Source organism: Ipomoea nil, unplaced genomic scaffold (assembly GCF_001879475.1).
Source record: "Ipomoea nil cultivar Tokyo-kokei standard unplaced genomic scaffold, Asagao_1.1 scaffold0188, whole genome shotgun sequence".
Lineage (NCBI taxonomy): Eukaryota > Viridiplantae > Streptophyta > Magnoliopsida > Solanales > Convolvulaceae > Ipomoea > Ipomoea nil.
This window is the reverse complement of record NW_017616616.1, coordinates 2,041,457-2,068,722: the sequence shown is the minus strand read 5'-3', so window position 1 is coordinate 2,068,722 and position 27,266 is coordinate 2,041,457. Positions and strand designations below refer to the sequence as shown.

Below are 27,266 nucleotides of genomic sequence, written 5' to 3'. Positions count from 1 at the left end.
AATGGCTGCTCTACCTTATTGTATAAGAGAGTAGAAAATCTACCCACATAGGGAGTATCATCACAGCCCTGTTTCTCCTGCGTTTTGGTTGCAGAATCACTGAGTTCTCTTCCAAAAATGCTATCTTTAAATCTTCTTCCCTCCTCAAATGTCACTTTCTCCAGACCCAACCTTAAATATCCCATCAATTCTTCACTTTTGGATCCCAATCTCGTGAGCAGAAACCAAAAGCTGAGGAGCCTTCCGTATTTTCGAGCTGCTGAAGCTGGGTTCAAACTGTCCCAGTCGAATCTTCTTCAGATCCCATGCTCAAGTTCCGATTTTTCCAGAATCTTGAAGTACCCAATTGGGTTTTCTTCGAGAAATGGTTCTCAGATCGTCAGAGCAGTCTCCGGAAGCCCAGAAGAGGCCGGCCCGGATGCTCAGATTGAGGCGAAGCCAAAGAAGAATTTCAAGCTAGCTTTGATTTTTGGTCTTTGGTACTTCCAGAACATTGTTTTCAACATATACAACAAGAAGGTGCTCAATATCTTCCCATTTCCATGGCTCCTTGCTTCATTTCAGCTGCTCTGTGGGTCTGTTTGGATGCTTGTGCTCTGGTATTCCAAGCTCCAGTCTTGCCCCAAGATATCAAAATCCTTCATTGTTGCACTTCTTGGGCCTGCTTTGTTCCACACAATAGGCCATATCTCTGCTTGTGTCTCCTTTTCTAAGGTGGCTGTTTCATTCACCCATGTTATCAAATCTGCAGAGCCTGTGTTTTCTGTTGTGTTTTCATCTTTCCTGGGGGATACCTATCCTCTAAAGGTCTGGCTTTCAATTCTGCCCATTGTGTTTGGTTGCTCTCTGGCTGCAATAACTGAAGTGTCCTTCAACTTTGAGGGCCTGTGGGGGGCTATGATTAGCAATGTTGGGTTTGTTCTTAGGAACATTTACTCCAAGAAAAGCTTGCAGAACTTTAAGGAGGTGGATGGGTTGAACTTGTATGGCTGGATTACTATCCTATCATTTGCTTATCTGTTCCCAGTGGCAGTGTTTGTTGAAGGCTCTCAATGGGTTGCAGGATATCACAAAGCCATTACTACTATAGGAACTCCATCAACCTTCTATATATGGGTTCTTGTGTCTGGGATCTTTTACCATCTATACAACCAATCATCTTATCAGGCTTTGGATGACATTAGCCCTCTAACGTTTTCGGTAGGCAATACGATGAAGAGAGTGGTGGTGATTGTCTCCACCGTGTTCGTTTTCAGGAATCCAGTCAGGCCATTGAATGCTCTTGGCTCGGCCATCGCGATTTTGGGGACTTTCTTGTACTCACAGGCAACATCCAAAAAGCCAAAGGGAGAGGCAGTGGAGAAGAAGGAATAGAAAGAATGAAGGATGGATGGTCTTTCTCTTTTCTGAATTCTGATAGTGTTTGTTGACTACCATTGAAATTTATGATCTTTTATGAATCTGAAATGAAAATACATCAATGCTAGAAATTTCGTTCTAGAATGCTTTGGTTCCATCTGAATTAGTCCATAGTTCTGTCTACCTTTTGGCTAGCATAGCTTCGACTAGGAGGAATTCATCTGTGACAATAATCACAATATTTTGCCTTGATTTGAAGTTCAGAATTTGATCTTGTTGTTCTTATATGCGCATGCTAAATTTTAAAACTTTAAAACTTGCTGGCCATGATAAAATGTTTTTGGTTTCAAATAATAGCAAATCATTGTTACTTGTGGATGCCTCCAATGGAAAAAGCGGGGAGGAGAGTGCTCTTTCTCCCTTCTTTTCTAAACAATAAAAAGAAAAAGAAATGAAAGAAAGAAAACAACAAGAAGTTTAGTGATGGCTCGAGAAGAGAAAATCACTTATATGGTGCACCGATTGTATAATTGGCACTCTGCTCTATTGAGAGTAAGAAAATGGTGTTCTTCACCACTTGTGTTTCTTTTGTTAGTATACAACTAGAAAATTCTCTCTTCCCTCGTAAATTTTTGCTCATTAATTGTAGCAGTAAGATAAGTTGATCTATTTCTTTGTTTTGCCGCTGGCAAGCTTGTTTATAGGTTTCCATTTCGGTATATATGCTAACATGAGTTAAAACACATTGATTTCTATGGATGGGATATTTCGTAGACTATGAGGTTGTCGTTTTTGTCATGTTTAGTGTTCTTTCCACCCACTATTGACGTATGTTTTTTAGTTTCCAGACATTAGGTTGAGAAAGTAGTTATGAACAGATACTGCATTGTAACAGAGTCAGTAGTATTCAAAAAATATAAGGCTCGTTACAAAAACTGTGTGCACATTCTATCCCTCTCCACACGCTCATAAGCGGGTTTGGTTCTTAAATAAAGAAGTACACTGGAAACCAACCCGAACATGGAGATGCATCCCCACCACATAAATGTCTCGGTGTAACATTTTCTTCCCATGCAAACCTTGGGTCTATCGGACAGAGTGAAATGATTTGTTTCCCGTAGATTTGTTTCGTAGACTAGAGCTGCAAGAAGGCCGTAGAGTAGTGACCCGAGGGGGATGCCAGTGATGAGAATGTTGTGATTGACCCGGGTGCTATGGGGGCCAAACAGCTCTGATGTGATTGACACTGCTGTCGAGAATACAAACCCGGAACTCAGTCCGATTAGAGCTGTGGCCAATGTTAATGCTGCGTTGCTTCCTGATGAAACGAGAAGATACATTGCAATTGGTATTGGGACTAGTGAAAACGCAAGCCATCCGGTCCTTGCATAGTATATCTTTCTGCATTAGAAAAAAAAAAATAAGGTTTATCGATATTAGTTTGTTTGTTTCTAATATTAGTTTGTTTCTTGATTCACTTACTGGCGCAGGAAGTCTGGGGCGGATGAAAGCAAGCGCCCGAAGAACGAACAGGCTGAATAGACTGCAACCAGCTCGGTAACGTCTGAATTATACCCGAGTGACTGAGAAACTTGGCCTAGATTGTTGCTGTAAGCCAGCCCGATTGTTCCCCCGCAGAAATATGCTATGTAATAGAGCCAAAAATCCCGGCTGCTGATGAGTGCAGTGGCGGAATGCTCCTCTCCCAGGATCACTGAATGATCTTTGGAACTATACAAATCCCGTGTTGAATGCTTAGTACTCGTTGTTTCATCTCTTATGTGTTCTTTGGAACTGCAGGAGTTGTGTCTTGAATCCTTAGCGTTTGCACCATTGTCTCCGGTGAGTTGTTTGTTGATTTCAAGATTATCGGTGTCAATAGACTGGGAACTCAATTGCTGATAATGATAACTCGTAGGAAGGACGGTTTCTGGTGTAAATGCTGGAAGGACCAACAAGAATATGGTCCCGGCAAGGAGGATTTGTGCGGTTGTTGTACTGTACGAGACCGAATTTAGCACGAGCAGATAGAGGCCAGTGAAAGCTGCAAGTATAGTGTGACAAAGAAAGACGCCATATTCCCGAGAATCAATCTTCCGAGCAGCGTCTTGAGGAGGGCGCTGCCGGAGGATCGGGACGAGTGCTGCTATCGACGTGATGAGGGGCAAAGTGGCGTTGAGGAGAAGGTAGAGAGCGTGATTCTCAGAGTTTATAGCCTTAACCGTTACGTTGTATAAAGCCGGGCTGATACCACTGAAACTGACACTGAGGGACAACGCAAAAGCCCTACTACCCGGGAAATTCTCGATGCACAGAACATAACAGACCGTGTTGAACCAGCAGATACTGCAGCCCGAGAGCAGACACAGCAGGAATACCTAAATCACGGGAAAAGTTGAGTTGCTCACAATTGAAACATGTTCTCCATCTCAACTAAAAGCCTAAATTGATAATTGGATTGCACATTAATGGTTATATGCTCAACACTCACGACTTCGATAAAGGTGCATACCGCTTTCTGAAATATACATCTTTGATAGAATGTGTTGATTTAAAAGACTTTCCATATATCTATCTTGATCGTAGCTAACCGGTATTTAATCCTAAAGTTGAAACTATATAATCTCCATATATATCTATATAACGCCCTGCTCGTTTTATCTATGCTGCAATAAATTTCCAACATAAACCACCAAATAGCGAGACAAAAACATCATTGTTAGGATTCTTAATTTGGATCGAGATATGGAGCTTTAGATATCTGATCTCACCAACTCCTAGAATGTTTTTTTCTTTATAGCAGAGTAACAGATGCGATGTTTCACCTAACTGAAACTGTAATCTAACAACTAATTCAACTAAATAAACATGAAAAGTTGAAAACTTTGTAATAATAACATAAAAAAGAGAAAGAAATCTATGATACCAACTAGGATTTTAAATGCTCGTGTCTGCTAAATATGCATATTCTGTGATGGATATAGAATAATTTTTATGATTGTATCAGGATAAGTATTCACATTGATCAAGCGATAGAATAGAAAGCTGACCGAGAAAAAGGGCAAAATGATGGTTTCTTGAATAACAAGCCATTGAAGACCGTAGCCCAAGAATCCCATGAAAGCAGCGATGAAGAGAACGAGCCATGCAGGGAAATATAGAAGGGAAACGCCAGAACACCAACCGAAGAGCTTCCCCAAGTCGGAGGCCATGGATAGGTAGTTGAGCTGCACCTGTGACAACCCCATTACGAGCTTCAAATCCGAGGAATAAGACGAGAAGTCGATGTTCGTCCCTGTAAATGCCTGTATCCAAATACAGGCGGCCAACACCATCCATTTTCTGGATTTCCCCAGTAAATTTGTTTCTTGCATGGTAAACATGTTTGAGGCTTGAGAAGCTCTCAGCCTCTCATGTTCTCGTTTTCTTCATCGGCAGATGGTGAAGAGGAAGACAGAAAGGAGGCTTTTATTTGAGTGGGGAGGAGTATGGTTGGTGAACAAATGGTTGCTACAAATATGGACAATCATTGTTGCTTTTACGACATGGCACAAATTAGTTTGATTTGTTTTTGTTTTTTTTTTTTTTTGTTTTTGTTTTTGTTTTGTTTTGTTTTTGTTTTTTTAATCATTATTCAATATGTTTATTGTTGTTATTTTCACTTTGATTACTACTTTAGTACTTTACCATTTAATTTGATGATGTTGAAATTTGAAGTTTAGCTTGTTGAATTACAATTAAACATGGGAATGAATTGTTTGGTATGGAGATGTGGGGTACCTTTGTCTTTGAGCAAATACCAATTTTGGTCTCACGAATATTAAAAAAATACAATTTTAATTTACATATTTAATTTTTACTATTTTCATCCACGACTATTATTTTATTATCAATTTTCATTCACAACTATTGTTTTAATGTTAAGATTTATCACGCCAGTTGCCCTTTCATTTAAGACATGTCAAAATATGAAATTATGAAGGGTATTTTTGTTCTTTTTTAAATTAAGATTTTAGGATGAATAAATGAATTTAACTCCTAATATCGGTGTCAATTTGTAGCTTTTCTCCTCAAATTAAGATATTTATTATTTATAGTATGAAGTAACAAATACAATACATCTCAATATTATAAAATTTCATTAGGTTAGGCAAATTTTTATGTGGATCGTGGTTAATGTAGTGTTGTGCCATAAAAAAATAGATTTTTAATATACTAAAAGTACATTATTTGTGTATTAAATGTACATTATATAAAATAAAGTATTGTTAGTACTCGAATAATATTTTTCTCTGAATATAATTGTTGGTTTTCACAGCCTCGATGGCCGCTTGGCAGGCCAACACCACCGAAAGATGTGCTTACGAGATAATGAAAACAAGAAATAAAGTATTAAAGAGAGAGAGAATAATGTGGTGTTATTTCTCTAGGGTTTTACCCTTCAAAGTGCTGATCCCTTACATGATGATCCCGTGGGGATATTTATACATGAGTATGAGGTCTGTATAAGGTAAGTAGGGTTGACGTAAGGTCAAGCCTAAAGACGGAGTAGTGCTGACGTAAGACTGATGCAATTGCCTACTTACTATAATAAACTGTTTAGACTAATTAAAGAAGCTACTTAAATGAGCGGAGATTTTCTCCGCAGAATCTGTTTATATCAGTTTCTGGGTTCGCTTCCGGTCAGAAATGCCCTGGCTGCCATGAGAGTATCTTCTCGGGCCATCGTATCCAGGCGAGGACGCTCCGCCTGCAAAGCCTGGTCGCCCAGTCGGGTTCGGGGCAGCGCACAGTTGGGGATGCACCGCCTGCGTAGCCTGGTTGTCCATCTGAATCCCACGGGGCGTTCAGCCGGAGACACACCGACTACCGAGGCTGGTCGCCTAACCGAGTCTCGCCCAAGAGCCCACCCGAGGATGAACAATTGCCGTCGCACCGGCTGTTGAGATTAGTCGCCAGAGGATGAACAATTGCCGTCGTAGGACACCTTACATGACGGGTGGGAGGGGCCCTGGAGATTCTCCACCTGCTAAGTATCAAGCCACGCCTTGACCTGGCTGCCTTGCCAACCGGCTAAATTGGGATACCTATCAATAATGTATATTTTTAATATATTAAAAATACATTATTTGATAATATACAAAATAATGTACTTTCAGTACTCAAATAATATATATTTTTTATTTAGGGTCCCACAATTGTATTATTGCAAAGGTTATGAATAGAAATATTGTGTGTATTTAATTGGGTACTAGTTATTAACTTAAAAATGTTTTGGAGTAAATATTACATTGTTCGAAACTTGAAGGGCTTTACTACAATTCGCCGTGGTTATTGTCGTTACATTACTCCCTCGACGACGGTGGTCGGTGGAGAGACAAGCGAATGTTGTAAATCCCGGCTATACTTCAGCGTCTATACTATACTGCTACTTTGTATGAAAGAATCTATCCAGAGATAAACCTAGATAGAGACAGAGATAGAGAGGAGCGGAAGAGATGGAGGTGGAGTTGGAGCCGAGGGTGAAGCCTCTGCCTTTCAAAGTGAAGGCCATGTCTCGAGAATCTCCGGCGCAGAAGGCCTCGCATGTGCTCGACCCGGACCTCCGGAACCACTGGTCCACTGGAACCAACACCAAAGAGTGGATCTTGCTTGAGCTCGATGTATGTATAATTCTCTTGTGTTGTTGTTCTCTTGTTTGGTTTTATTTTTCTGCCACCATTGTTGATAATTTCAATTCCAATAGCTCAAATTCTACTGGGCATGGCTTCTTTTGCTGTTATCTGTGAATTACTAGGGTGTTTTTGCAAGTTGAAAGTTGATATAGTTCCGTGGAGAAGGAAATGAGGTATAGCTCACAGGAATTTGTGGCATTTTGTAGCTTAGCCGGACTAATTTTATGAATTGAATGGGTTGTTTTGCTAAACTGGAGTTGACTCTGTTTGCTAACTTGGTTGGAGTGGACATATTAGGACTTAACTGTGAGATTGAGGTGGTGGTTTCTTCGGTTTTTGACATGGTTGATTGTTAATGTAGCTCTTGGGGAGACTAGAATAATGAATTTTGGGGTCTCATATTATCATACTGTATCTGAGAGATTACTATAGGTTCCTTTCATAAAGAATTGTCATTAGCTGATGAAGTGAGACTATAGTTTTCTTTCTTATTTCTTTGTTTGCACAATTGCACCTAATTGGCTTTAGGATATTTGACTCTTGATGACAAACCCTGGAAAATTGAAAGGAGTTGTTAAATACATCATTCATGTACTGCGATCATGACAACAAGACATGTTTTATTGCCCAATTATCTGAACATATGCTTATTTTAGTCAATTGGTCGTTTCCAAGTTAACTGCCAAATTTGGAATAAGTGCGCTTACGTGTATTTACACAGTGTTAAGTTATTTCCTTGTGTATGTGTATAATTTGGTTTTGTGTCATTTATGGATTTCCTTAATTGTTTCTCTTCTGTGCCTCCCCAGATTAGGAACTGTACTGGAGAGGAAAACTTTTGTTTTTGTTTTTTCCAACACGATATACTTTCTAATGTTCATTATATCAAATCTGAATATTCACAAAACTTGACAGTAGATGGAGCGATGCACTTGTTTTCAGAAGATTATTAAGTTGTACAACTAATTGATTAAATATGAAGTCTAAGATTCTAAATTGGCTAATATTGAGTTCAAAGAATACATCCTACATTTTGATATCATTTCCTTTTTAGCCCTATAGATAATTATTCAATTCAAATGTGTTTATCCCTGATTGTTTAGATGCAAGTCATATTGCATTTATAATTTTGCTCCTTTAGCATTGCTGGTAGATTTGGTTTGGAAGTGGCTACCACCTTTGTTTCCATTCCCTGTAAATAATTTTTTGTTGACAATTATTTTTAGAAACATTCAACTAAATTTATTGTTTTTTTTTGGTGCCTTCCTTATGGCAGGAACCATGTCTGCTTTCACATATCAGGATATATAATAAATCTGTGCTGGAATGGGAAATTTCGGTTGGCTTGCGCTACAAGGTTTGTGAAAGAGAGATTTGACCAATCATTTTAATTATGACATTTATTTTTGTTTATATTGTTCCTTCAATTATTGAAGATGGTCTTGAAAAGTTGAAAGATTTGTACAGAAGGATTATTTGGAATATGTTAACTTTGAGTGATCTTTAAAGAAACATTTCTAGTGTTCTTTGTGGATCTGGATTTGCCCCACCTTATGGCTTCTCTGATTACTGCATATATTAGATCTTTGCTCTTGTTTCCTATGGTAAAATATCTTAAAGTCTTCTTTGGGTTTCTTACTGTCTTAATTGATAGGCTAGTGTCTATGTGCCATGCAATCATGCATTTCTTTTGTGAAAGAAATGATGAACTTATTATTGCAGCTTCTAACTGAAAGATGCCAGCTTTAGGTATTTATTGTTCTTTCTAGATTCAGATAGGATGATTCCTCTTGAAACCTGCATATCTTCCCTGCATGCTTCTGCTGTCCCTTTCTTTGGTGGTTATATGCCCATGACACGTCATTTTAAAATCATCTTTCCTTCTTAAGTAGCTGAACCCACAAGATACTTAAGTCAATCTCTATGATTTAATGACTTTATAGCTAATCATTTTTTCTTGACAGCCAGAGACTTTTGCAAAAGCTAGACCACGCTGTGAGGCACCTCGACGTGACATGATGTACCCTATGAACTATACTCCTTGTCGTTATATTCGGATATCTTGCTTGCGGGGTTCCCCTATAGCAATTTTCTTCATTCAGGTTACACTTAGATCTGCACTTGCTTGTACTGATTGATAGTTGTTCTCACTAATTTTTTCTGTGTATTATCTGATCTGTGACCAAAGTTTATTTTTAACTTGCCATGAAGAGTGGAACACATGGTTCTATCTATTATCCTCTTCTCAAATTTACTACCTGTATACTAGTGAATCTTGTTCCCACTTCAGCATTTCCTATAACCTTTGTGCAGTTGATTGGCATTTCAGTTACTGGGCTTGAACCAGAGTTTCAACCTGCTGTGGACTACTTGCTGCCACACATAGTATCACACAGACAAGATACTTCTGATTTGCATCTTCAGGTGGAAGACACTGTTACTGTTAGTTGTTGCACAAACACAATAAATTTTATGCATTATTTTTTTCAATGCACAGGCACATGCTTGTGTTTACATTCCTTGCGTTTGTACACACACACACACACACACGTGTTAATCACTGTTCACATATCTTTTTGCCTAAATATGGATTTGTAGTTGCTTCAAGACATTACAACCCGGCTGGCCCCATTCCTTCCCCAACTAGAGGTATTGCTTTAAACTTGGATTCCAGAAATAGAAAATTGCGAACTTTTTGGTTCAGTTTTAGTTCAAATGCTCTATATGTTATTGAACACTTCAGTCGATTCTCTGCAGGCTGATCTTAATGGCTTTTCAGAAGCAGCAGAGCCTGGTATTCGATTTCTTGCTATGCTTGTTGGTCAATTTTATCCGATTCTTCACCTTGTAAAGGAAAGGTTGGTATCCATTAATTGTGTTGTTTTATCCACTCAGCTTCCCATCTATATGTTGGGTATATTTCTTCTGGATAAACTCCTTAGTACTGAAAATTATTTGTCTAACAATACTATTGTAACATGGTAGTACTTGTTTGAACAATTAAGTTTTAAATCAATGTATATATTTCTCTTTAAAATATACTTCCATAACTTTGACTTTGTCGTTAACAATGAGTACTTGTGCAATCAACCAGGGGGACTGTTATTCACTTGGCAGGTAAGTTTTAAGAGAATTTTTAGCTAAAGAGAATTGCCTTCTAGAAAAGGAAAAATGGAACTTTTATTCTACTTCTAATACATGGAAATTCTATAGATCTGTGTTGTCATAGTAATAATTTTTTTTATCATGTCAGTCTTGAGATTGTTTTTCCTCTATTGACTAATGCGAGCCTATATTTTCCTCTTTCAATCTTTCAAAGCAGAAAGAGGTTTAATTTTAATTTTTAATATTCTGTTTCCATTTCAGAGAAGCAACAAGGTTGGCAGGCAACACTTCAGAATCTGAAACTTCTAGACATAATCAGATGCCCACAGCTTTGACTGTTTCATCGAATTTTGAGGTATATATATCTAATGCTCCTTTTGTATTACTGTTCCTTTTCTAAGAGGGGTTCTGTCATAACAATTGTTTCTCTAAAAATTAATAACTTATTCTTCCATACCCAAAAGTTTGAGAAGTCATATACTCGTATCAAGAAACACTTGACTAGATGACTAGATGTGAGGCTTATTGCTGCCAAAATATGCATCCTTCCTTCTTTATCTGGGATATGGATTGGCTCTGGTTTTCAAATTGAAAATTTTAAGCACCACAATAATTGGGTTTTTAATAACTTTTTTTTTTTTTTTTTTTTTTTACTTACAAATCCTGGACACAACTTATTCTTCCTGCTTTCCTGCATGCTTTTCATTAATGTTTTATATCAGTATAGTTGCATGTTTTCTTTCATCCCTTTTATTGTTTTGGTTGGTATTAGGAGCTAGGAAATGACCAAAACTTATTTAGATAGATATCATGCAAGGAGTCATTGAACTGGCAATGGAAGGTTCTGAATGGAGAAATAGAATCCATATAGTCAACCTCAACTAGTTTGGTATTAAGTTCAGTGTTTCATTATTTAGGGAAAACCTATGAAATGACATTTTATCTTTCTGTTGTACATATTCATATAATTATATTTTCCTATTCATTTCCTTAGTCTATCTTGTCTGCTAGGATAAATGCATAATTGTATTCCACTCTTTTAACATTGCAGCCGAGAAGATCACGGAACGCTTCTTCATTGATCTTACCAACATCTAGTTACTTAGTGTTCCGTCCAGATGCAATCTTCATGTTGCTTAGAAAGGCACATAAGGATTATAACCTGGGGAATGTTTGCAGAGTGGTAATGTGACACTTTTTTCATCTTTAATTATTCATTTTAGATTAGATTTAACTATTTGCTTAATATAAAGTCTTTTCTTTTCTCTGCATATAAGTAAATAAAAATGTGTATGCCTACTGAAAATTGAAGATCATGGAATGAGAGCTGGCTTCATTTACTTCCTAATCTCTCATGTGACTCCAGGCTTCTCAAATTTTATTGAAGTTTATGGACCCTAGTAGCTTGAAAGACGCGTCCCAACCTTTGGACAAAAGATCTTCTCTGCCTGATGAAGGCAAAAAGTTAGATACTTTATATCCTGCTTCTTTCATTGATTACTCTGACATATTTGGGGAGGAATTCCGGTCACCTGAGCATCACTGGGACTCCAAGGTCATTAATGTCTTAGATATTGCACTGGTGGAAGAAGGAGTTTTGCATGTTCTTTATGCCTGTGCATCCCAGGTCAAATTACAAAACAAATTTCCTGCAACATCTATTGGCTTTTATGCTCTGAGATACATTTACATGAAATAACATACAAATTCATTTTTGTGGCAGCCCCTGCTTTGCAGCAAGTTTGCAGATACCTCTTCTAACTTTTGGTCAGCATTACCACTAGTTCAAGCATTGCTTCCAGGTTGATAGTTTATAAAATTCTTCCTTTTAGTTATCATTGCTTGATGCCCTATTTTACTATATTAGACACTCAAATCAGGTGTAATGTTCTGTGGAGTATCCTACTATCCTTTGGCCATGTTTGGTAAATGGCGGATCTGCCATTTTTGGCGTTTTGACCATGCCAAAGAACTGTTTGGTTAACCAGTGGTTTGCTCCAAACCGCTGGAATCCCAAACGCTGCCCAGGCAGCGTTTGGGATTTGTATTTTGGGGTAGGAAAACACCCCTATTTATTAAAAAAAAACAGTTATTACTTTTTACTATTGAGGAGCCTTTCAACGCCTTGCCCATCTGATTTGGATGGGCTGGGCAAGCTAAAAATAATGGAGCCTTGATCCTTTTATAGGAGCCTCAAGGCTCCATTAACTGAGGGGAGCCACTGCTAACATTAAACATCTAATTTTATTATTATTATTATTATTATTATTATTATTATTATTATTTTAAATAATAATAATAAATATTATTATTATGAAATATATGCATACCCTTATATGTCATTTTACATGTTAACGGCTAACATTAAACATCTAATTTTACCAAACATCTTTTTACAAACCGCTGAGACAATTTGCTGGTCAAACCCGCTACCACAATCTGCTAACCGTTGATTGCCAAACAAGGCGTTTATTCAAATGAAAGGTTTTTTACATTAGTAAAAATACTTGTGTAGTGAATTTCTTTCTGTATTTACAAATATAGATATAGTTCAAAGGTTTTTCTTTTTGTATTCTTAAGTGTCTGAAACTTCTTTAGGAAATTATAAACAGTATGTTACTTGATACATTCGTTGGCAAGACATACCAAAGGCGTAGGAACAGAAATGCTAAGGAACAAACAACTGCTGATGCATAAATAAGCTGAAGGAATTTTTCAAACTAGAGAATAGGCAAGCTGAATAAACATATTCAAACACATTAGGTTTTTTTCCCTATTTTTATGCTTCTTCCCGTTACTTTGCATGTATTTAAGAGAACTCCATGCTGGTAGATTGAATCATCTGAATTCTTGATTTTATTGGCTAATGACATTGGGGAGAGGAAGAACTTCTAGTATTTAGAACTATTTAGCAATTTCAACTGTCAGGATTACTGCTGACAATTCTGTTCTTTTTGTGTACTCTAGCATTGCGTCCTAATGTCAACATCGCTGATCAAATTGACGACAGTTTCTCCCAGTGGAAACTGCCTTTTGTACAGCAAGCCCTATCTCAGGTTGTGATACAATTTTATTTTATATTGTACCTATTGTTTTCCATTTGAATGTTTCTTCTTACCATTATTTCTATTGTTGCAGATCGTTGGCACTTCTTCCTCTTCACTTTATCGTCCTCTTCTTCATGCATGTGCGGGTTACTTATCCTCATTTTCACCAACACATGTCAGTTATATCTGTGCCTTTTCTTCTTACCTTTTAATTTTTAACACAACTTCTAATTTATTTTATTTTATTTTAGACCATGCACACTTTGGTGTTCGCTGTCCTCTAATATTTGATTCTGAATTGGCTTCATCTGCAAGTGTATGCTTAATCAAACTTTTCTACAGGCTAAGGCTTCATGTGTCCTCATTGATATGTGCTCAGGTGTGTTGGCACCCTGGATGACTCAAGTTATTGCAAAGGTTTTACGAATTGTGTTATCATTCGCTTGAGCTGTATTGATTGTTAGCGAATTGGTTTTGTTGTTACTTGTGAATTTCATTCAAAAGTCTTGGTTGCCTTTGGTCAGATGGACTTAACTGTGGAGCTTTTGGAGGACCTTTTAGCTGTAATCCAGGTATGTGGCACTTCTGTGCTTTGATCCACTAGTTAATTTGCTTCTGGTGTCGGTATCTTTTCGCATGGCCTTGATTATGCCATACCCTCGATGTATCTCGCATTGCCAAGGTTACTTTTTTTGATACAGTGAAACAATTTATTGTTTTCCTTTGGTGGTAACTGCGACAGGGCGCTCGCCATTCATTTGCTCAAGCACGTGCCGCCCTCAAATATATTGTGTTGGCATTATCTGGGCATATGGATGAAGTTTTGTCAAAATATAAGGCAAGCTATTTACTGTGGAAATAGTATTTTCTATTTCTGAAACTGAATTTATGTCTTTCTAGTTTCTATGAAAACAGTATGTTTTCTATCTACTAAATTTGGTTCATTTTGTTGGGGGGGGGGGGGGATCACCCAATTTGTCTTGCTATAATCTAAATAGGTTTTATTGATAATGATTAATTAATTATATGTATGTATGTATGTATATTTAATTAATTAATTAACAACAATTTGTCAAATTGGGGGGGGGGGGGGGGGGGGATCACCCAATTTGTCTTGCTATAATCTAAATAGGTTTTATTGATAATGATTAATTAATTATATGTATGTATGTATGTATATTTAATTAATTAATTAACAACAATTGAGTAACTTTAGACCAAATTTACATACTTTAAATTGTTTGTACACTTAGTTTCAACTTTTGAATTAATGATTTAGATTTTGAATATTTTGATACTAAATTAATTCTAATAATTTAATATTATGTTTACAAATTAAAACTTTTGGGAGGTCAACCTAAATTTTACATGCAATGTACCTTATTAAAAAATAAAAACTTAGGAGTACTAAAAATATTTGGGGGGCCTGGCCCACTCCCAGAGCCCAGTGCCCCCGGTTCCATGTGTTTCATTATCTAAAATTTATCTTTTCTTTTTTCAGGATGCCAAGCACCGACTTCTGTTTTTGATTGAGATGCTTGAACCTTATCTTGATCCAGCGATTACCCCGCTACAAAGCACAATTTCCTTTGGAAACATATCTTCAGTTTTTCTTGAAAAGCAAGAGCACAACTGTGCTCTTGCACTAAATGTGATCCGTACAGCTGTAAGAATGCCTGCTTTGCTTCCATCTTTAGAAGCCGAGTGGAGACGGGGATCAGTTTCTCCCAGGTAATACCGTAATAGAAAGATGCATAACTCTCCTTCTCAAGTACCAACTATTTTCAATTTCTTTATTGTCTCTTGATGTGCCTTATGTTCAGAAAGACAAGCCTATAAGAAACTTAAGAATTTTATGATCGCATTTAGTATAATCTAGTCTGGCATTGGTTCTCCAATCCTATAGATTATCCTTATTTACAATTTTACAAATGAGTGTTCTAAACTTGGTTAAATTAGGGCTCTCTAAGAGTTGTCTGATCTTCAGTTGACAATACTGGAATGTACAATAATTTTGGTGATTCGCAGATCATTGTGGTATGACCTTCTGATCCTTTTGGGTTGGAAGGGATACTGGACAAACTGCTTGGTTTCCCCAATGGATCTATAAAAGACCTATTTTGCTAGTGAATGAACATTACACAGTTGATGTTCAAATGTTGGAAACACTAGTTTCATTCGTGTATGATTGATGTATCAATACGGGCCGTATAACTAATTTTTTCTGAAAACCAGCATCTTGCCCTATGATTATGTGTTTGTTCTGAATCAATGTATTTTTCAGTGTACTCCTCTCAGTTTTGGAGCCTCACATTCAGTTACCTCCTGATGTCAACCTTCGCCAGTTTTCTGTTTCTTGCCTGCCAGGGTCAGAATCATCTATTTCATCTGATTCTACTGCTATTTGCAATGGTGGTGTTGCTTCAACCCCTATTATCCAAGATGGCACAGATGGAAAGACTGATATTGACATGTCTTCGAAGATGGATCTTCCTGATGAAGTCAGCCTTCTATTTGCTCCCCCTGAAATTAATAGAATGTCACTCATTACAGCTTCTGGCAGCCCCAAAAAAATGTCCTTGGATTCGAGTCATAGTAGTGCCAAGACAAAAGCTAACCCCACTGAGAAAGATCTAGGCAGCCAGTTTCTTAATGCAGTACCTGGAGCCAGCAAGACTGTTGAGTGTCATTATTTGCAGGCTGATTATTTACAACTTGTGAATCATCAAGAGTGTCAGCTGAGATCATCTGAGTTTAGGCGGTTAGCTCTGGACTTGCATTCTCAGAATGAGGTAAACCCTGAGAGCCATGATGCTGCTATAGATGCCCTTCTTTTAGCTGGAGAATGCTATGTGAATCCCTACTTCATGATGTCCTTCAAGGACACACCAAAGGTTACAAGCAAAATGAAAAGTGACAGGGCTAGCAGAAATTGTGGATTTGGTGATCTTGACATAGGTTTTGAAGTGAATGAAAATGACTTGAAAACATTAATCTATCTTGAAAGAAAAAGGGACAAAATTGTTCTTGAAATTATGCTTCAAGCTGCCGAGTTAGACAGGGGGTATCAGCAAAATTGTGATGGAGAACTTCCAATTCCCAATGCAGAAGAAAACGAAGTCATAAAGTTGTCTGAGCAAGATACTCAAACAGCAGATGCCGTTACCTTACTTCGACAGAATCAAGAACTTCTGTGTAATTTTGTTATTCAACGTTTGCAAAGGGATAAGTACCTCCAGCATGAGGTACTCTTGCAAACTCTTCTGTTTCTATTGCACTCGGGAACTAAATTATTTTGTGCTCCCGCGGACATTATTGAGATAATATTGAAGTCTGCTGAGCATTTAAACAGGCAGCTGACATCTTTTTATTATCAACTTAAAGAGGGGAGTTCACAGTTAGAAGAGTGGAAGTTACAACTAGTTCAACGTTTATGGATGCTTCTTCAAAGATTAGTGGTTGCTTCTAGTGGCTCTGCTGAAGGATTAGAGCTTTCAATCAATGTGAAGAGTCGTTTTCAGTTTGCAAATCTAATTCCTCCTTCAGCCTGGCTTGAGAAAATACCCAATTTCTCAACTTCTGTTTCTCCTTTAGCCCGATTTCTTGGTTGGATGGCAATCTCTCGTAATGCTATACAGTATCAGAAGGATAGGCTCTTTCTTGTTTCAGATATAGAGCAATTAACATATTTGCTACATGTTTTTTCTGATGAACTTGCTGCAGTTGACAATATATCTGAGTGTAAAGATGAAGTCCAAAAAACTGAAGAATCTGGCCTTAAGCAGGATTTTGGTCCTAGTGGTACACATCATTCTTTTCACATCATGTACCCTGATATCAGTCATTTCTTTCCAACTTTGAAAAAACAATTTGAAACTCTTGGGGAATCTATATTGCAAGCTGTTGCTTTGCAATTGAGATCTCTTCCTGCAACAACTGTGCCTGATTTGATTTGTTGGTTCTCTGAGTTTTGTTCACAGCCTTTCATTCAGAACCCAAAGGACCAACTTTCCAGTCAAAATAATGTAGATTCTGTGAAAGGGTTTGTGGCAAAGAATGCAAAAGCTATTGTTTTCTATGTGCTTGAAGCCATTGTAACTGAGCATATGGAGGCAATAGTACCGGAATTACCAAGAGTAGTACAAGTCCTTGTGTCCTTGTGTAGGTCCTCATATTGTGATGTGTCATTTCTAAATTCTGTGATGCTTTTGCTCAAGCCAATCATCTCGTATTCCTTGCAAAAGGCATCTGCTGAGGAGAGATTAGTGACTGACAGTATGTGCCTTAGTTTTGAGTCCTTATGCTTTGATGAACTCTTTGGTATCATCAAAAGTGAGAATGAAAGCAATTCTAGTGTAAGAGGGCGTTGCAGGGCACTGATGGTTTTTGTTTTGGCTTCAGTGTTTCCTGATATTTCTTCCCATTGCAAGATAGAACTATTGAACTCTTCAATCACATCTGCAGATTTTGCTTCTTTTGAGCAAACAACATTTTTTCATGATTATCTTTTTGCATATCAGGCTCTTATGGAAAGTTGCAAGGTTTTGATAGTTGACCTGTTAAGATTTTGGGGTGTCATTCCATGTAAGATCTCTCAGTTTTCTAACATGGATATGGCTGCAACAAATGGTGATGGATCTGAGTTCCCATGTTTTCTTGAAGATATGTACCCCAATTCAATTGAACCGAATGGAAGTTACAAAAATGACAATGATGTGAATAAAAAATGTCAGCTTAAGATTAAGGAGATCGAGAGCTTCTCCAAGAATTTAGATACCCTTGTTTCTAAGCTCAGTCAGAATGTTGAGCAATGTTACAGAATTCATCGTAAACTGGCCAAGAATCTTACACAAGTCTGTGCAGAGTGTTTCCTCTATTTAAGATGCTTATCTTCTATTGTGGAAAAAGTTTCTGTTTCTGGAGTAACTGATGAGCAAAGTCTGCCTGAGTCCATCTCTCTTAATGAATTTTCTGGTCACTGGAAAGTTGGTCTTGAAGGACTTGCTGAAATGGTTATATTGCTTCAGGAACACCATTGCTGGGAGGTTGCATCAATGATGCTTGACTGTCTATTTCATGTGCCTCAATTCTTTAATTTGAATGATGTGATTGATAAAATATGCTCTGCAATAAAAACATTTTCGCATGGTGCACCAATAATTGCTTGGCGGCTACAAACAGATAAGTGGATGTCGTTTCTTTTTGCAAGAGGCATAAACTGCCTCCAAGAAAGTGAAGCTCTGATTGATCTGCTCCGTTCAATGCTCTGCCATCCAGAGCCAGAACAGCGCTTCATTGCGCTTAAGCAATTGGGAAAACTTGTAAGCCAAGATGGAAGTCGTGGATCTGTTGTCTTATTACCGACTTTACTTGATAAAGTATCATCAGAAAGGGCTTCTTCTGTATCTGAGCCAGTAGTCCTTTCTGCTCTTGTGTCAAGCACCTGGGATCAGGTGGCTTTGCTGGCCTCTTCTGACACATCACTGCCCTTAAGAATCCATGCTATGGCACTCCTTGTGAACTATGTGCCATTAGTTGAAAGGCCTAAATTGCAATCGTTTCTTGCTGCAGCTGATTGTGTTCTTCGGTGTTTGACAAAACTCTCCCAGTCGATGTGTGAAGGCCCATTAACACAGCTTTCTATTGCACTTTTTGCCTGTGTTTGCCTATACTCTCCAGATGAAGATATTTCTTTGATTCCTGAAAATCTGTGGAGAAGTATTGAAAGCTTTACAGTTGCTGGAAATGGTATTTTTTTTTCTTTTTAATTTCTTTTGCTACTTGAGAGTTACCAACTGTTCAAGCATTTCTCTTGATACATATCTCTTTGCCTACATTATATTTTTAGAAAAAATCCCTATGGGCCCTGAAAAAACGGTGTGCCAAGCTTTATGTAGACTGAGAAAAGAAGGGGATGAGGCCAAAAAGGTAGGCGGTGAGATTTTATTTCTTACAGAGGAAAATGTCTATAATGCAAAAGCCGTGAAGGCAACAATTTCCCTTTTCCTTATACTTCTCTCACTTAAAAATTATGACATTTTTTCTCCCAAATCCATATTCTTACCACTCTCTTGGTCATGTATTTGGATGAAAGGTCTTGAAAGAAGCTATCTCTTCAAGTTCTCCAAAACAAGTGGACCCGGGATTTGCAAGTACACGGGAAACAATTCTTGAGGTACAGAATAAACCCTACCCGAGTTGAGAATGAGATTTCTTAATTCTAACATATTTATGATTGATTTGCTCTAGGAAGTGGCATGCTGCAATGATCATGAAGTATTTGTTCTTTGGAATAAAATTTTCAACTAAATAATGAGATTTATTATGTTACAGATGGGGGATAATGATACTCTCTTAATTTTGTTTTGTTTGTTTCTCTTACTCGATCTATTTTTGTTATTACTGCTAAATTTGACTCCAAAAATTTTTCACCCTCTTCCATATATAGTCAAAGTCTCGATGTAACTTTGGGGACTTAATTTGATGGGTTTTAGTTGCTTGTATCTGTTTCAAATATTCTGAGCATCGTTCTAAACTTATAAAGCACTAACTGTAATCCTTTAGTTCACTCAAATTTGTTTCTTAATCGGTCTCTGTTAAAGCAGTGAGTTACCTCTGTAGCTCTCTCTTATTCTGTGTGTCTATAGAGCTAGTCAACTACTCCTTATTAATAAGAAGAGTCTGAACTGATATGGTAAGCAAATATTTAGATCCCTAAAATATGGGATAGTCAATCACAGAGAATATTCTCCCAATATTCTATAACACTCCCCCTCAAGTTGGAGCAAAGATATTGATCATGCCCAACTTGTTACACAAATAACTAACTCGGGTTTCAGTAAGGGCCTTCGTGAATAAGTCCCCAAGTTGTTCTCCTGTCTTCACAAATCCTGTGGAGATTAACCCTTGTTGTATCTTTTCACGTACAAAGTGACAGTCAATTTCTATGTGCTTAGTTCGTTCATGGAACACCGGGTTTGATGCAATATGAAGAGCAGCTTGGTTATCACACCATAGCTTTGCAGGAATTGGAGCTTTGAAACCAGACTCATACAAAAGGTTGTGTATCCACATCACTTCACTTGTTGATTGTGCCATTGCTCTATATTCAGACTCTGCACTCGAACGAGATACTACACTCTGCTTCTTACTTTTCCAGGAAACCAGATTACCTCCAAAGAAAACACAATATCCCCAGTGGTTGATCTACGATCCTCTTTGGAACCTGCCCAATCTGCATCAGTAAAACACTCAATCCGAGTGTGACCATGATTCTTATACAAGATTCCGTGTCCCGGGGCTTCCTTTAAGTAACTCAAGATGTGCTCCACAGCTGCCCAGTGATCAATAGTCGGAGATGACATGTACTGACTCAAAACGCTAACCGGGTATGCAATATCTGGACGGGTTACGGTCAAGTAATTTAGCTTCCCAACCAATCTTCTATACCTCTCAGGATCTTCAAACAATTCCCCCTCCTTTGTCAATTGCAAGTTCGGTATCATGGGAGTATTGCATGGTTTAGTCCCTAGTTTTCCTGTTTCAGAGAGTAAGTCAATAACATATTTTCGTTGAGATAGTAATATGCCTGTTTTGCTCCTCATAACTTCGATACCCAGGAAATACTTCAGTGGTCCCAAATCTTTTGTTTGGAATTGACTATGAAGAAATGACTTGAGAGACAAAATTCCTTCAGTGTCGTTCCCTGTAATGACAATGTCATCTACATAAACCACCAACCAGATGATTCCTGTTTTGGACCACTTGTAGAACATGGAATGATCCGATTTGCCTTTCACCATCCCAAAATTCTCAACAACCTGACTAAACTTGCCAAACCATGCACGTGGACTTTGTTTCAACCCATACAACGATCGCCGAAGACGACATACTTTCCCAGACTCCCCCTGAGCAACAAACCCAGGAGGTTGCTCCATGTACACCTCTTCATGAAGATCCCCATGCAAAAATACGTTCTTGATATCAAGCTGATGCAAAGGCCAATCATGAATGGCAGCCATTGAGATGAGTAACCTAACAGAAGTAAGCTTAGCCACAGGTGAAAAGGTGTCAGAATAATCAACTCCATAAGTTTGGGCATATCCTTTAGCCACAAGACGGGCTTTCAATCGAGCCACAGACCCATCAGAATTGACTTTGACAGTAAACACCCATTTACAACCAATAGGTCTTTTACCTGCAGGCATAGTGACCAACTCCCAAGTACCGTTGTGATCCAAAGCGTTCATCTCCTCAAGCATGGCATTTCGCCACCCAGGATGGGACAAGGCGTCCCTAACAGTCTTAGGAATGGATATAGAATCAAGGGAAGCAATGAAAGAACACGAGACAGGTGACAGCCTATCATATGATGCAACAGAGGATATAGGATAAGTACAACTACGTTTACCTTTCCGGGTAGCAATCGGACGTTCATCAACCAAGACTGGATCAGATGACACAGAGGTGGTGTCAGGGCATGGAGCCGAATCTGGAAGGGGAGCGGGAGGCGGTGCCGGTACGAGTGTGTCAGGCCGAGGTCGACGAGAATACACATGTAAGACAGGAGGGGTAGGAACAGACGCCGTGACCGTATACATCAATATATCTTCCTCCTCCCCCTTACGAACAACCTCTGGAGGTGAAGGAAAGAAAGGGACGTCCTCATGAAAGGCAACATCAATGGAAACAAGAAACCTTCCAAGCTCAGGAGAGTAACACCTATACCCTTTTTGCACACGGGAATATCCAAGAAACACACACTTCAAAGACTTGGGATCTAACTTGGTGACATGGGGACGGACATCCCGAACGAAGCATACACAGCCAAATATACGCGGGTCAACATGGAACAAAGGTTTTGAAGGAAACAGAGTGTGGAAAGGTGTTTTCCCACCCAAGACCGCAGAGGGCATCCGATTGATCAAGAAACAGGCTGTGGAAACGGCATCAGCCCAAAACTGCTTGGGAACCCCCATTTGAAACATCAAGGCTCTTGCAGTTTCAAGCAGATGCCGATTTTTGCGCTCAGCGACCCCATTTTGAGAAGGTGTATCAACACAAGAGGACTGATGTAACATACCATTCTGACGCATATAAGAGACAAAAGGGAGCGAAAAATATTCTTTAGCATTGTCACTACGTAAAATTTTGACAGGAACATTAAATTGAGTCTTAATTTCAACGCAGAATCCACAAAACACCTCAAAAAGTTCAGAACGAGACTTCAGTAGGTATAACCATGTGATTCGAGAAAAATCATCAACAAACGTAACAAAATATTTAAAACCGAGTTTAGAGGTCACAGAACACGGACCCCAAATATCAGAATGCACTAACTCAAACGGAAAAGACGCTCGTTTGTAAACCCTAGGACTCAAAGGCACACGATGGTGCTTGGACAACTGACACGACTCACAATGTAAAGAAGACAAACTTGAAAATTGCGGACACAATTTCTTCAACAAGGGTAGGGAAGGATGCCCCAGACGACAATGAGCTTCTATTGGAGTGACAACACCCGAACAAGCAACCGGCTCCCGCTTCGTGGCGTCAAGAACGTAGAGGCCCCCAGACTCGCGCCCCTTACCAATAACCCTCTTCGTCAAAAGATCCTGAAACAGACAATAATCAGGGAAGAACGTAACAGAACAGTTTAAAGTACGGGTAAGTTGGCTGACCGAAATTAAGTTGAATGAAAAATTAGGTAGATGCAAGACAGAAGACAAGGGGATCGAAGGGATGGGCGTAATGGAACCGGACCCAAGAACATGAGAGGCAGAACCATCTGCTAAGGTAACGGGGGAACTATGTGGGCGAGAAGAAAGCGTGGAAAACAAACTAGAGTTACCTGTCATATGATCCGTGGCACCCGAGTCTATGACCCACTTGGAGGAGGATGAGAGAAGGCACGTAGTTGCATTACCTGAGTCAGCAATAGCAGTGACTTGAAGAGGATGAACGCTTTAAAGATTCTTGATACTGAGAGAACTTGGCAAACTCGTCGGCAGATACAGTGATCAACTTGGAAGATGCCTCAGGTGTGGATGCAGCATTAGCAGTCGGATTTCCTCGCTCCCTCAACCATCTCCTACAGTCCCGTTTTATGTGGCCAGGCTTATGGCAATAGTGACACACAATACCACCAGAAGTGTATCCCAGGGAATTTTTTCCATTCCCACTGCGAGGATGACGGGCCAACGAGAGCATTGTTGGATGGGATGGTAGCCTCAGGCACACTTGGTTGCGATTGCACCGACCGACTCAGACGTGGAAAAACATTAGCAAGAGAAGGGATGGCAGAGCTACTAAGAATTGCAGATCTCGCCGTGTCAAACTCAGAAGGGAGACCTGCCAAAAAACTCAGAACAGCCAATTGTTCACGTTGGTTTTGCTGCTCTTTAATGTCAGCGGTGAATGGCATAAGCTGATTAAGTGCCTCATAAGTCTTCTTAAATTCCATAAAGTATGTAGGGAGAGACAAATCATGTTTTTCAGCACGGAAAAAGGACTTACAAACATCATAAACACGAGTAATATTCCCTTTCCCAGCGTATAAGTATTCCAAATACTCCATCAACTCTTTAACAGAGGCACAATGACTAATGAACCCAACAATACCCTCATCAATGGAATTACGAATTTGTAGGAACAAACGGGCATCATCCCGTACCCAAGTAGAATCTTGGTCAGCCAAAGGTTTAGACAAGTGGTCACTTTTATCCAAACTAGTAAGATAAAGCTTAATGACGTGAATCCATTCTAAGTAATTAGAGTCATTAAGCTTACAATTCGTGATTTTAGAATTAACAGGAACTATATCAGTGACAACCACAGACGTATTCCCAGCCATATCCACAAATTTAGGACCACAAACAGAGCAGAAAACACAAAAAAAAAACGGAGCCGAATGGTAACGAAACAACCTGACTGTAGAATCGAAAAGACCGACGCAAAACTGGTCCAAACTGAGCCCGGAACCGAGATCCCCGAACTCAGGCGACCCTGGAAAGACCGGCCGAAAAAATTTCCGGTCGCCGGAGAGCCCTCACGCGCCGGCGCGTGGCGGCGGCTGTCAGTGGCGCGTGAGGGTCACGCGCAGGTCGTCTTGGCCTGAAAATTTCCAGGCAAGGTCGCCGAACGATGGCGAGTGGCGGTGAGAACAGGAGACGCCGGAAATTTTTTTTTTTTTTTATTGCCCTGGCTCTGTTACCATGTTAAAGCAGTGAGTTACCTCTGTAGCTCTCTCTTATTCTGTGTGTCTATAGAGCTAGTCAACTACTCCTTAAATATAAGAAGAGTCTGAACTGATATGGTAAGCAAATATTTAGATCCCTAAAATATGGGATAGTCAATCACAGAGAATATTCTCCCAATATTCTATAACAGTCTCCAATCAAACTAGGCCATAGAAATCGGAAAGAGGGCGTTCAATGTGACATGACCATCTTTCTGCATACTGCTTCTATTTTAGTTGCATGGCATATTCTTGCAACTTTTCTCATTTACGGTTTTTTTTTCATCAATGCTTTTTTGAATAGTTCGATCATTTATATGTGAACTTCTTGCAGGTCATTACCAATCTAACCTCTGTCCAATCACATTTAGATTTTTTCTCCAAGGAATGCGACCACAAGGTTCTGGTAAGATTTTGCTTTTTGTAAACTTTGGGTAAACACAGTAAAACTATTGATTTTCTTACTCAAGGAATGACCTGAATTTGCTTCAGGAATTGGAGGAAGCTGAGATTGAAATGGAACTTCTTCAAAAAGAAAAAGCTCTGCAGGAGTTGTCCAATGATTTCAAAGATCGGCATCAACTTCCATTGTTATCTGGTGATATTCTGTTCTCTACTTTATTCAAAATCATTACCTAGTATTGAGGATAATAGTTTATGTTCTTAGTTGAGGTATAATGGGTACTTGTTAGCATGCAAAGGAATCCGAAGATACAATCCCAGAATGCCGCACAGCAATGTTCTGTTGTTTAAGTGAATTGCCGTTATCTATTATACTGATATATGTTTCTTCGATTTTCTAATGCAGGGTATGCAAAGAATGATGACCGTTTGCAGCAAATCAGAGATGGAATAAAATCGATGTATGAATGTACCGATTTTATCTGCGTAAATATTTGGTGTTTTTTTTTTCTGGTCAAATTTTTATCTCATCTATTTGCATGATCTTTTTTTAATCAGGGAGAAGGCCCGACTCAGAGAACAGATTGTGGCACGCAGGCAAAAGAAGCTACTCACGAGGCGTGCCCGCCAAACATACTTGGAAGAGGCAGCTATACGAGAAGCACAACTTGTACAAGAACTCGATAGGTTTTGCCTCTTATTCCTAACTCGCTGTCTACTTAATTTTCGAGAATGTTAATTGAAATTTGTTATCATGTTGGATTTTTAAATGGGTAAGAGAGAGAACTGCTGAAGTAGAAAGAGAGATCGAGAGACAGCGGTTGCTAGAACTCGAGCGTGCTAAAACCCGGGAATTGAGACACAACCTTGACTTGGAGAAAGAAAGGCAAACACAGGTAATATGGATCCTCCTAGATTCATGCTTAGTTGTCCCGAGATAACTGTAGCTCATTTGATGGGATTTACCCTGAAATCCTGGGAACTCGGAATTCCAGATTTTGTGGTGTTTCCCTCTTTACTAAGATCATATTTTGTTCACCCGCAGAGAGAACTCCAGAGGGAACTCGAGCAAGTGGAATCTGGACTGCGGCCATCAAGACGAGAGTTTTCATCCACTCATACTAGGCAAGTGTTTAATCGTTTTAGTGACTTCGTTTTAAAGCTCTCACCATCTTAATTGAGTTGGTAGTTGAGAACTTCGATTCTTAGTTCAGTGTTCTTCCCGCTTACCTTACTTTTCTTTACCAGTTAGACTTTTGCAAGTACCATTCTGACAAGTCTCGTTTTACACAGCAGTAGACCTCGGGAAAGATACCGTGAAAGAGAAAATGGCAGAGCGATAAACGAAGGGACCTTGAAAGCGAGCACTGGCGCTGGACAGCCAGAGACGCTCTCCACGAGTTCCTCCACAGCAGCAGCCATGCCCACAGTCATGTTATCTGGGGCGAGGCAATTCTCGAGCCAGCTCCCGACTATTCTTCAATCCCGTGACAGATCAGATGAAGGTGGCAACATCTATGATGACAACTTCGATGGAAGCAGGGATTCGGGCGACACAGGAAGCATTGGGGATGCTGACATAGCATCATCACTTGACGGGGTGTCTATGAATTTCGGGCCTTCCCAAAAGCACGGATCGAGAGGCGGCGGCAAGTCCAGGCAGATCATGGAACGGAGAGATCGCGATGGCAGACGAGAAGGGAAATGGGAAAGAAAACATTAGCAATCCAGAATGAAAACCTTGAATGTTGTAGAACCATCATTTCACCTTGCTAACTTTAGTATAGTCATATGCATGTCAGATGTATTATGGTCATGTAAGCAGTAGACACTCAGGAAACAGCCATTGACAGGCAAACTGTGATATATTCACAGAAATGTGTTGATGTCTTATGTGACAAAAACCTTTGTGCCATAATCAAATTGTAATGTGATTGGAGTTCAGACTATGATCTTTGTTAAAAGCATAAGTTCTTGTTGGCTTGCAACTTTATACAAAATGATGACTTATTGCCCATGCTATATTATATTCTTAGTTCACTTTCACTGCCTTTTGTGTACTAATTAGAAAATTCCCTATTTTTCTTTGATTTACAGGAAAACCTGCAGCCGTAGCTATTCGAAGATATGCTTTGGTTGAAGTTCGTCTTGTGATCCTAGTTTGCAAAGGACTACAAGGAAGTAAACCAGTTTAGGTTATTCATAACTGATTGGTTCAAACCAGAACATTTTCTATTTTTCTTTGATTTATAGGAAAGCCTGCAGTTGCATCTATTTGAAGTTATGTTTTCGGTGAAATTCATTTTGTGACACTAGCCAGTAAAAGACCACAAAGAGGTAAATCAGTCTAGGCTGTTCATAGCTGACTGGCTCAAACTAAGGAGTCAAAATTGAAACTTTATGGTTATCAAGTCAACTATCTGATCAATTTAGTTGTTGGTA

The 27,266-nt window shown here is 39.0% G+C and overlaps 3 protein-coding genes across 5 annotated transcripts; 2 read left to right on the top strand and 1 right to left on the bottom strand.

Annotated features, from left to right (window-relative positions):
• LOC109181934 (xylulose 5-phosphate/phosphate translocator, chloroplastic) lies at positions 1-1,644 on the top strand. The gene has a single exon (XM_019331914.1). The coding sequence runs from the start codon at positions 118-120 to the stop codon at positions 1,372-1,374; it is 1,257 nt and encodes a 418-aa protein (XP_019187459.1). The 5' UTR covers positions 1-117; the 3' UTR covers positions 1,375-1,644.
• Positions 1,645-2,265: 621 nt separating this feature from the next.
• Positions 2,266-4,903, bottom strand: LOC109181925 (protein NUCLEAR FUSION DEFECTIVE 4-like). The gene is made up of 4 exons (XM_019331902.1): positions 4,794-4,903; positions 4,410-4,715; positions 2,842-3,737; positions 2,266-2,760 (listed from the first exon to the last, which is right to left on the bottom strand). Exons 1-4 carry the CDS (start codon positions 4,887-4,889, stop codon positions 2,286-2,288), a joined length of 1,773 nt encoding a protein of 590 aa, XP_019187447.1. The 5' UTR covers positions 4,890-4,903; the 3' UTR covers positions 2,266-2,285.
• Positions 4,904-6,656: 1,753 nt separating this feature from the next.
• On the top strand, positions 6,657-26,859 carry LOC109181898. Of its 3 annotated transcripts, none has more exons than XM_019331880.1 (26): positions 6,657-7,022; positions 8,311-8,391; positions 8,999-9,136; positions 9,348-9,458; positions 9,633-9,683; positions 9,792-9,892; positions 10,401-10,494; positions 11,191-11,322; positions 11,506-11,766; positions 11,863-11,941; positions 13,107-13,195; positions 13,278-13,361; positions 13,529-13,603; positions 13,711-13,758; positions 13,929-14,024; positions 14,688-14,917; positions 15,471-18,934; positions 19,035-19,114; positions 19,281-19,361; positions 24,757-24,822; positions 24,915-25,020; positions 25,231-25,285; positions 25,383-25,511; positions 25,603-25,720; positions 25,870-25,949; positions 26,118-26,859. In XM_019331880.1, exons 1-26 carry the CDS (start codon positions 6,858-6,860, stop codon positions 26,545-26,547), a joined length of 6,444 nt encoding a protein of 2,147 aa, XP_019187425.1. In that variant the 5' UTR covers positions 6,657-6,857; the 3' UTR covers positions 26,548-26,859. The 3 variants fall into 3 exon arrangements, with proteins under 3 accessions (XP_019187425.1, XP_019187408.1, XP_019187417.1); XM_019331863.1 differs by having other exon boundaries at positions 24,757-24,828; XM_019331872.1 differs by having other exon boundaries at positions 6,659-7,022; positions 24,757-24,828; positions 26,121-26,812.
• The last annotated feature ends 407 nt before the right edge of the window (positions 26,860-27,266 follow it).

Bases quoted from the DNA above. Each gene is read 5' to 3' on its own strand.
- LOC109181934 (XM_019331914.1), top strand. From the start codon at position 118: ATGCTATCTTTAAATCTTCTTCCCTCCTCAAATGTCACTTTCTCCAGA.
- LOC109181898 (XM_019331863.1), top strand. From the start codon at position 6,858: ATGGAGGTGGAGTTGGAGCCGAGGGTGAAGCCTCTGCCTTTCAAAGTG. The intron at 10,495-11,190 runs GTATATATATCT...TTAACATTGCAG, and splicing joins CTGTTTCATCGAATTTTGAG to CCGAGAAGATCACGGAACGC. The intron at 13,604-13,710 runs GTTTTACGAATT...GCCTTTGGTCAG, and splicing joins TGACTCAAGTTATTGCAAAG to ATGGACTTAACTGTGGAGCT.
- LOC109181925 (XM_019331902.1), bottom strand. From the start codon at position 4,889: ATGATTGTCCATATTTGTAGCAACCATTTGTTCACCAACCATACTCCT. The intron at 4,716-4,793 runs CGATGAAGAAAA...GAAACAAATTTA, and splicing joins TCTTCCTCTTCACCATCTGC to CTGGGGAAATCCAGAAAATG. The intron at 3,738-4,409 runs GTCAGCTTTCTA...CCCGTGATTTAG, and splicing joins TCATTTTGCCCTTTTTCTCG to GTATTCCTGCTGTGTCTGCT.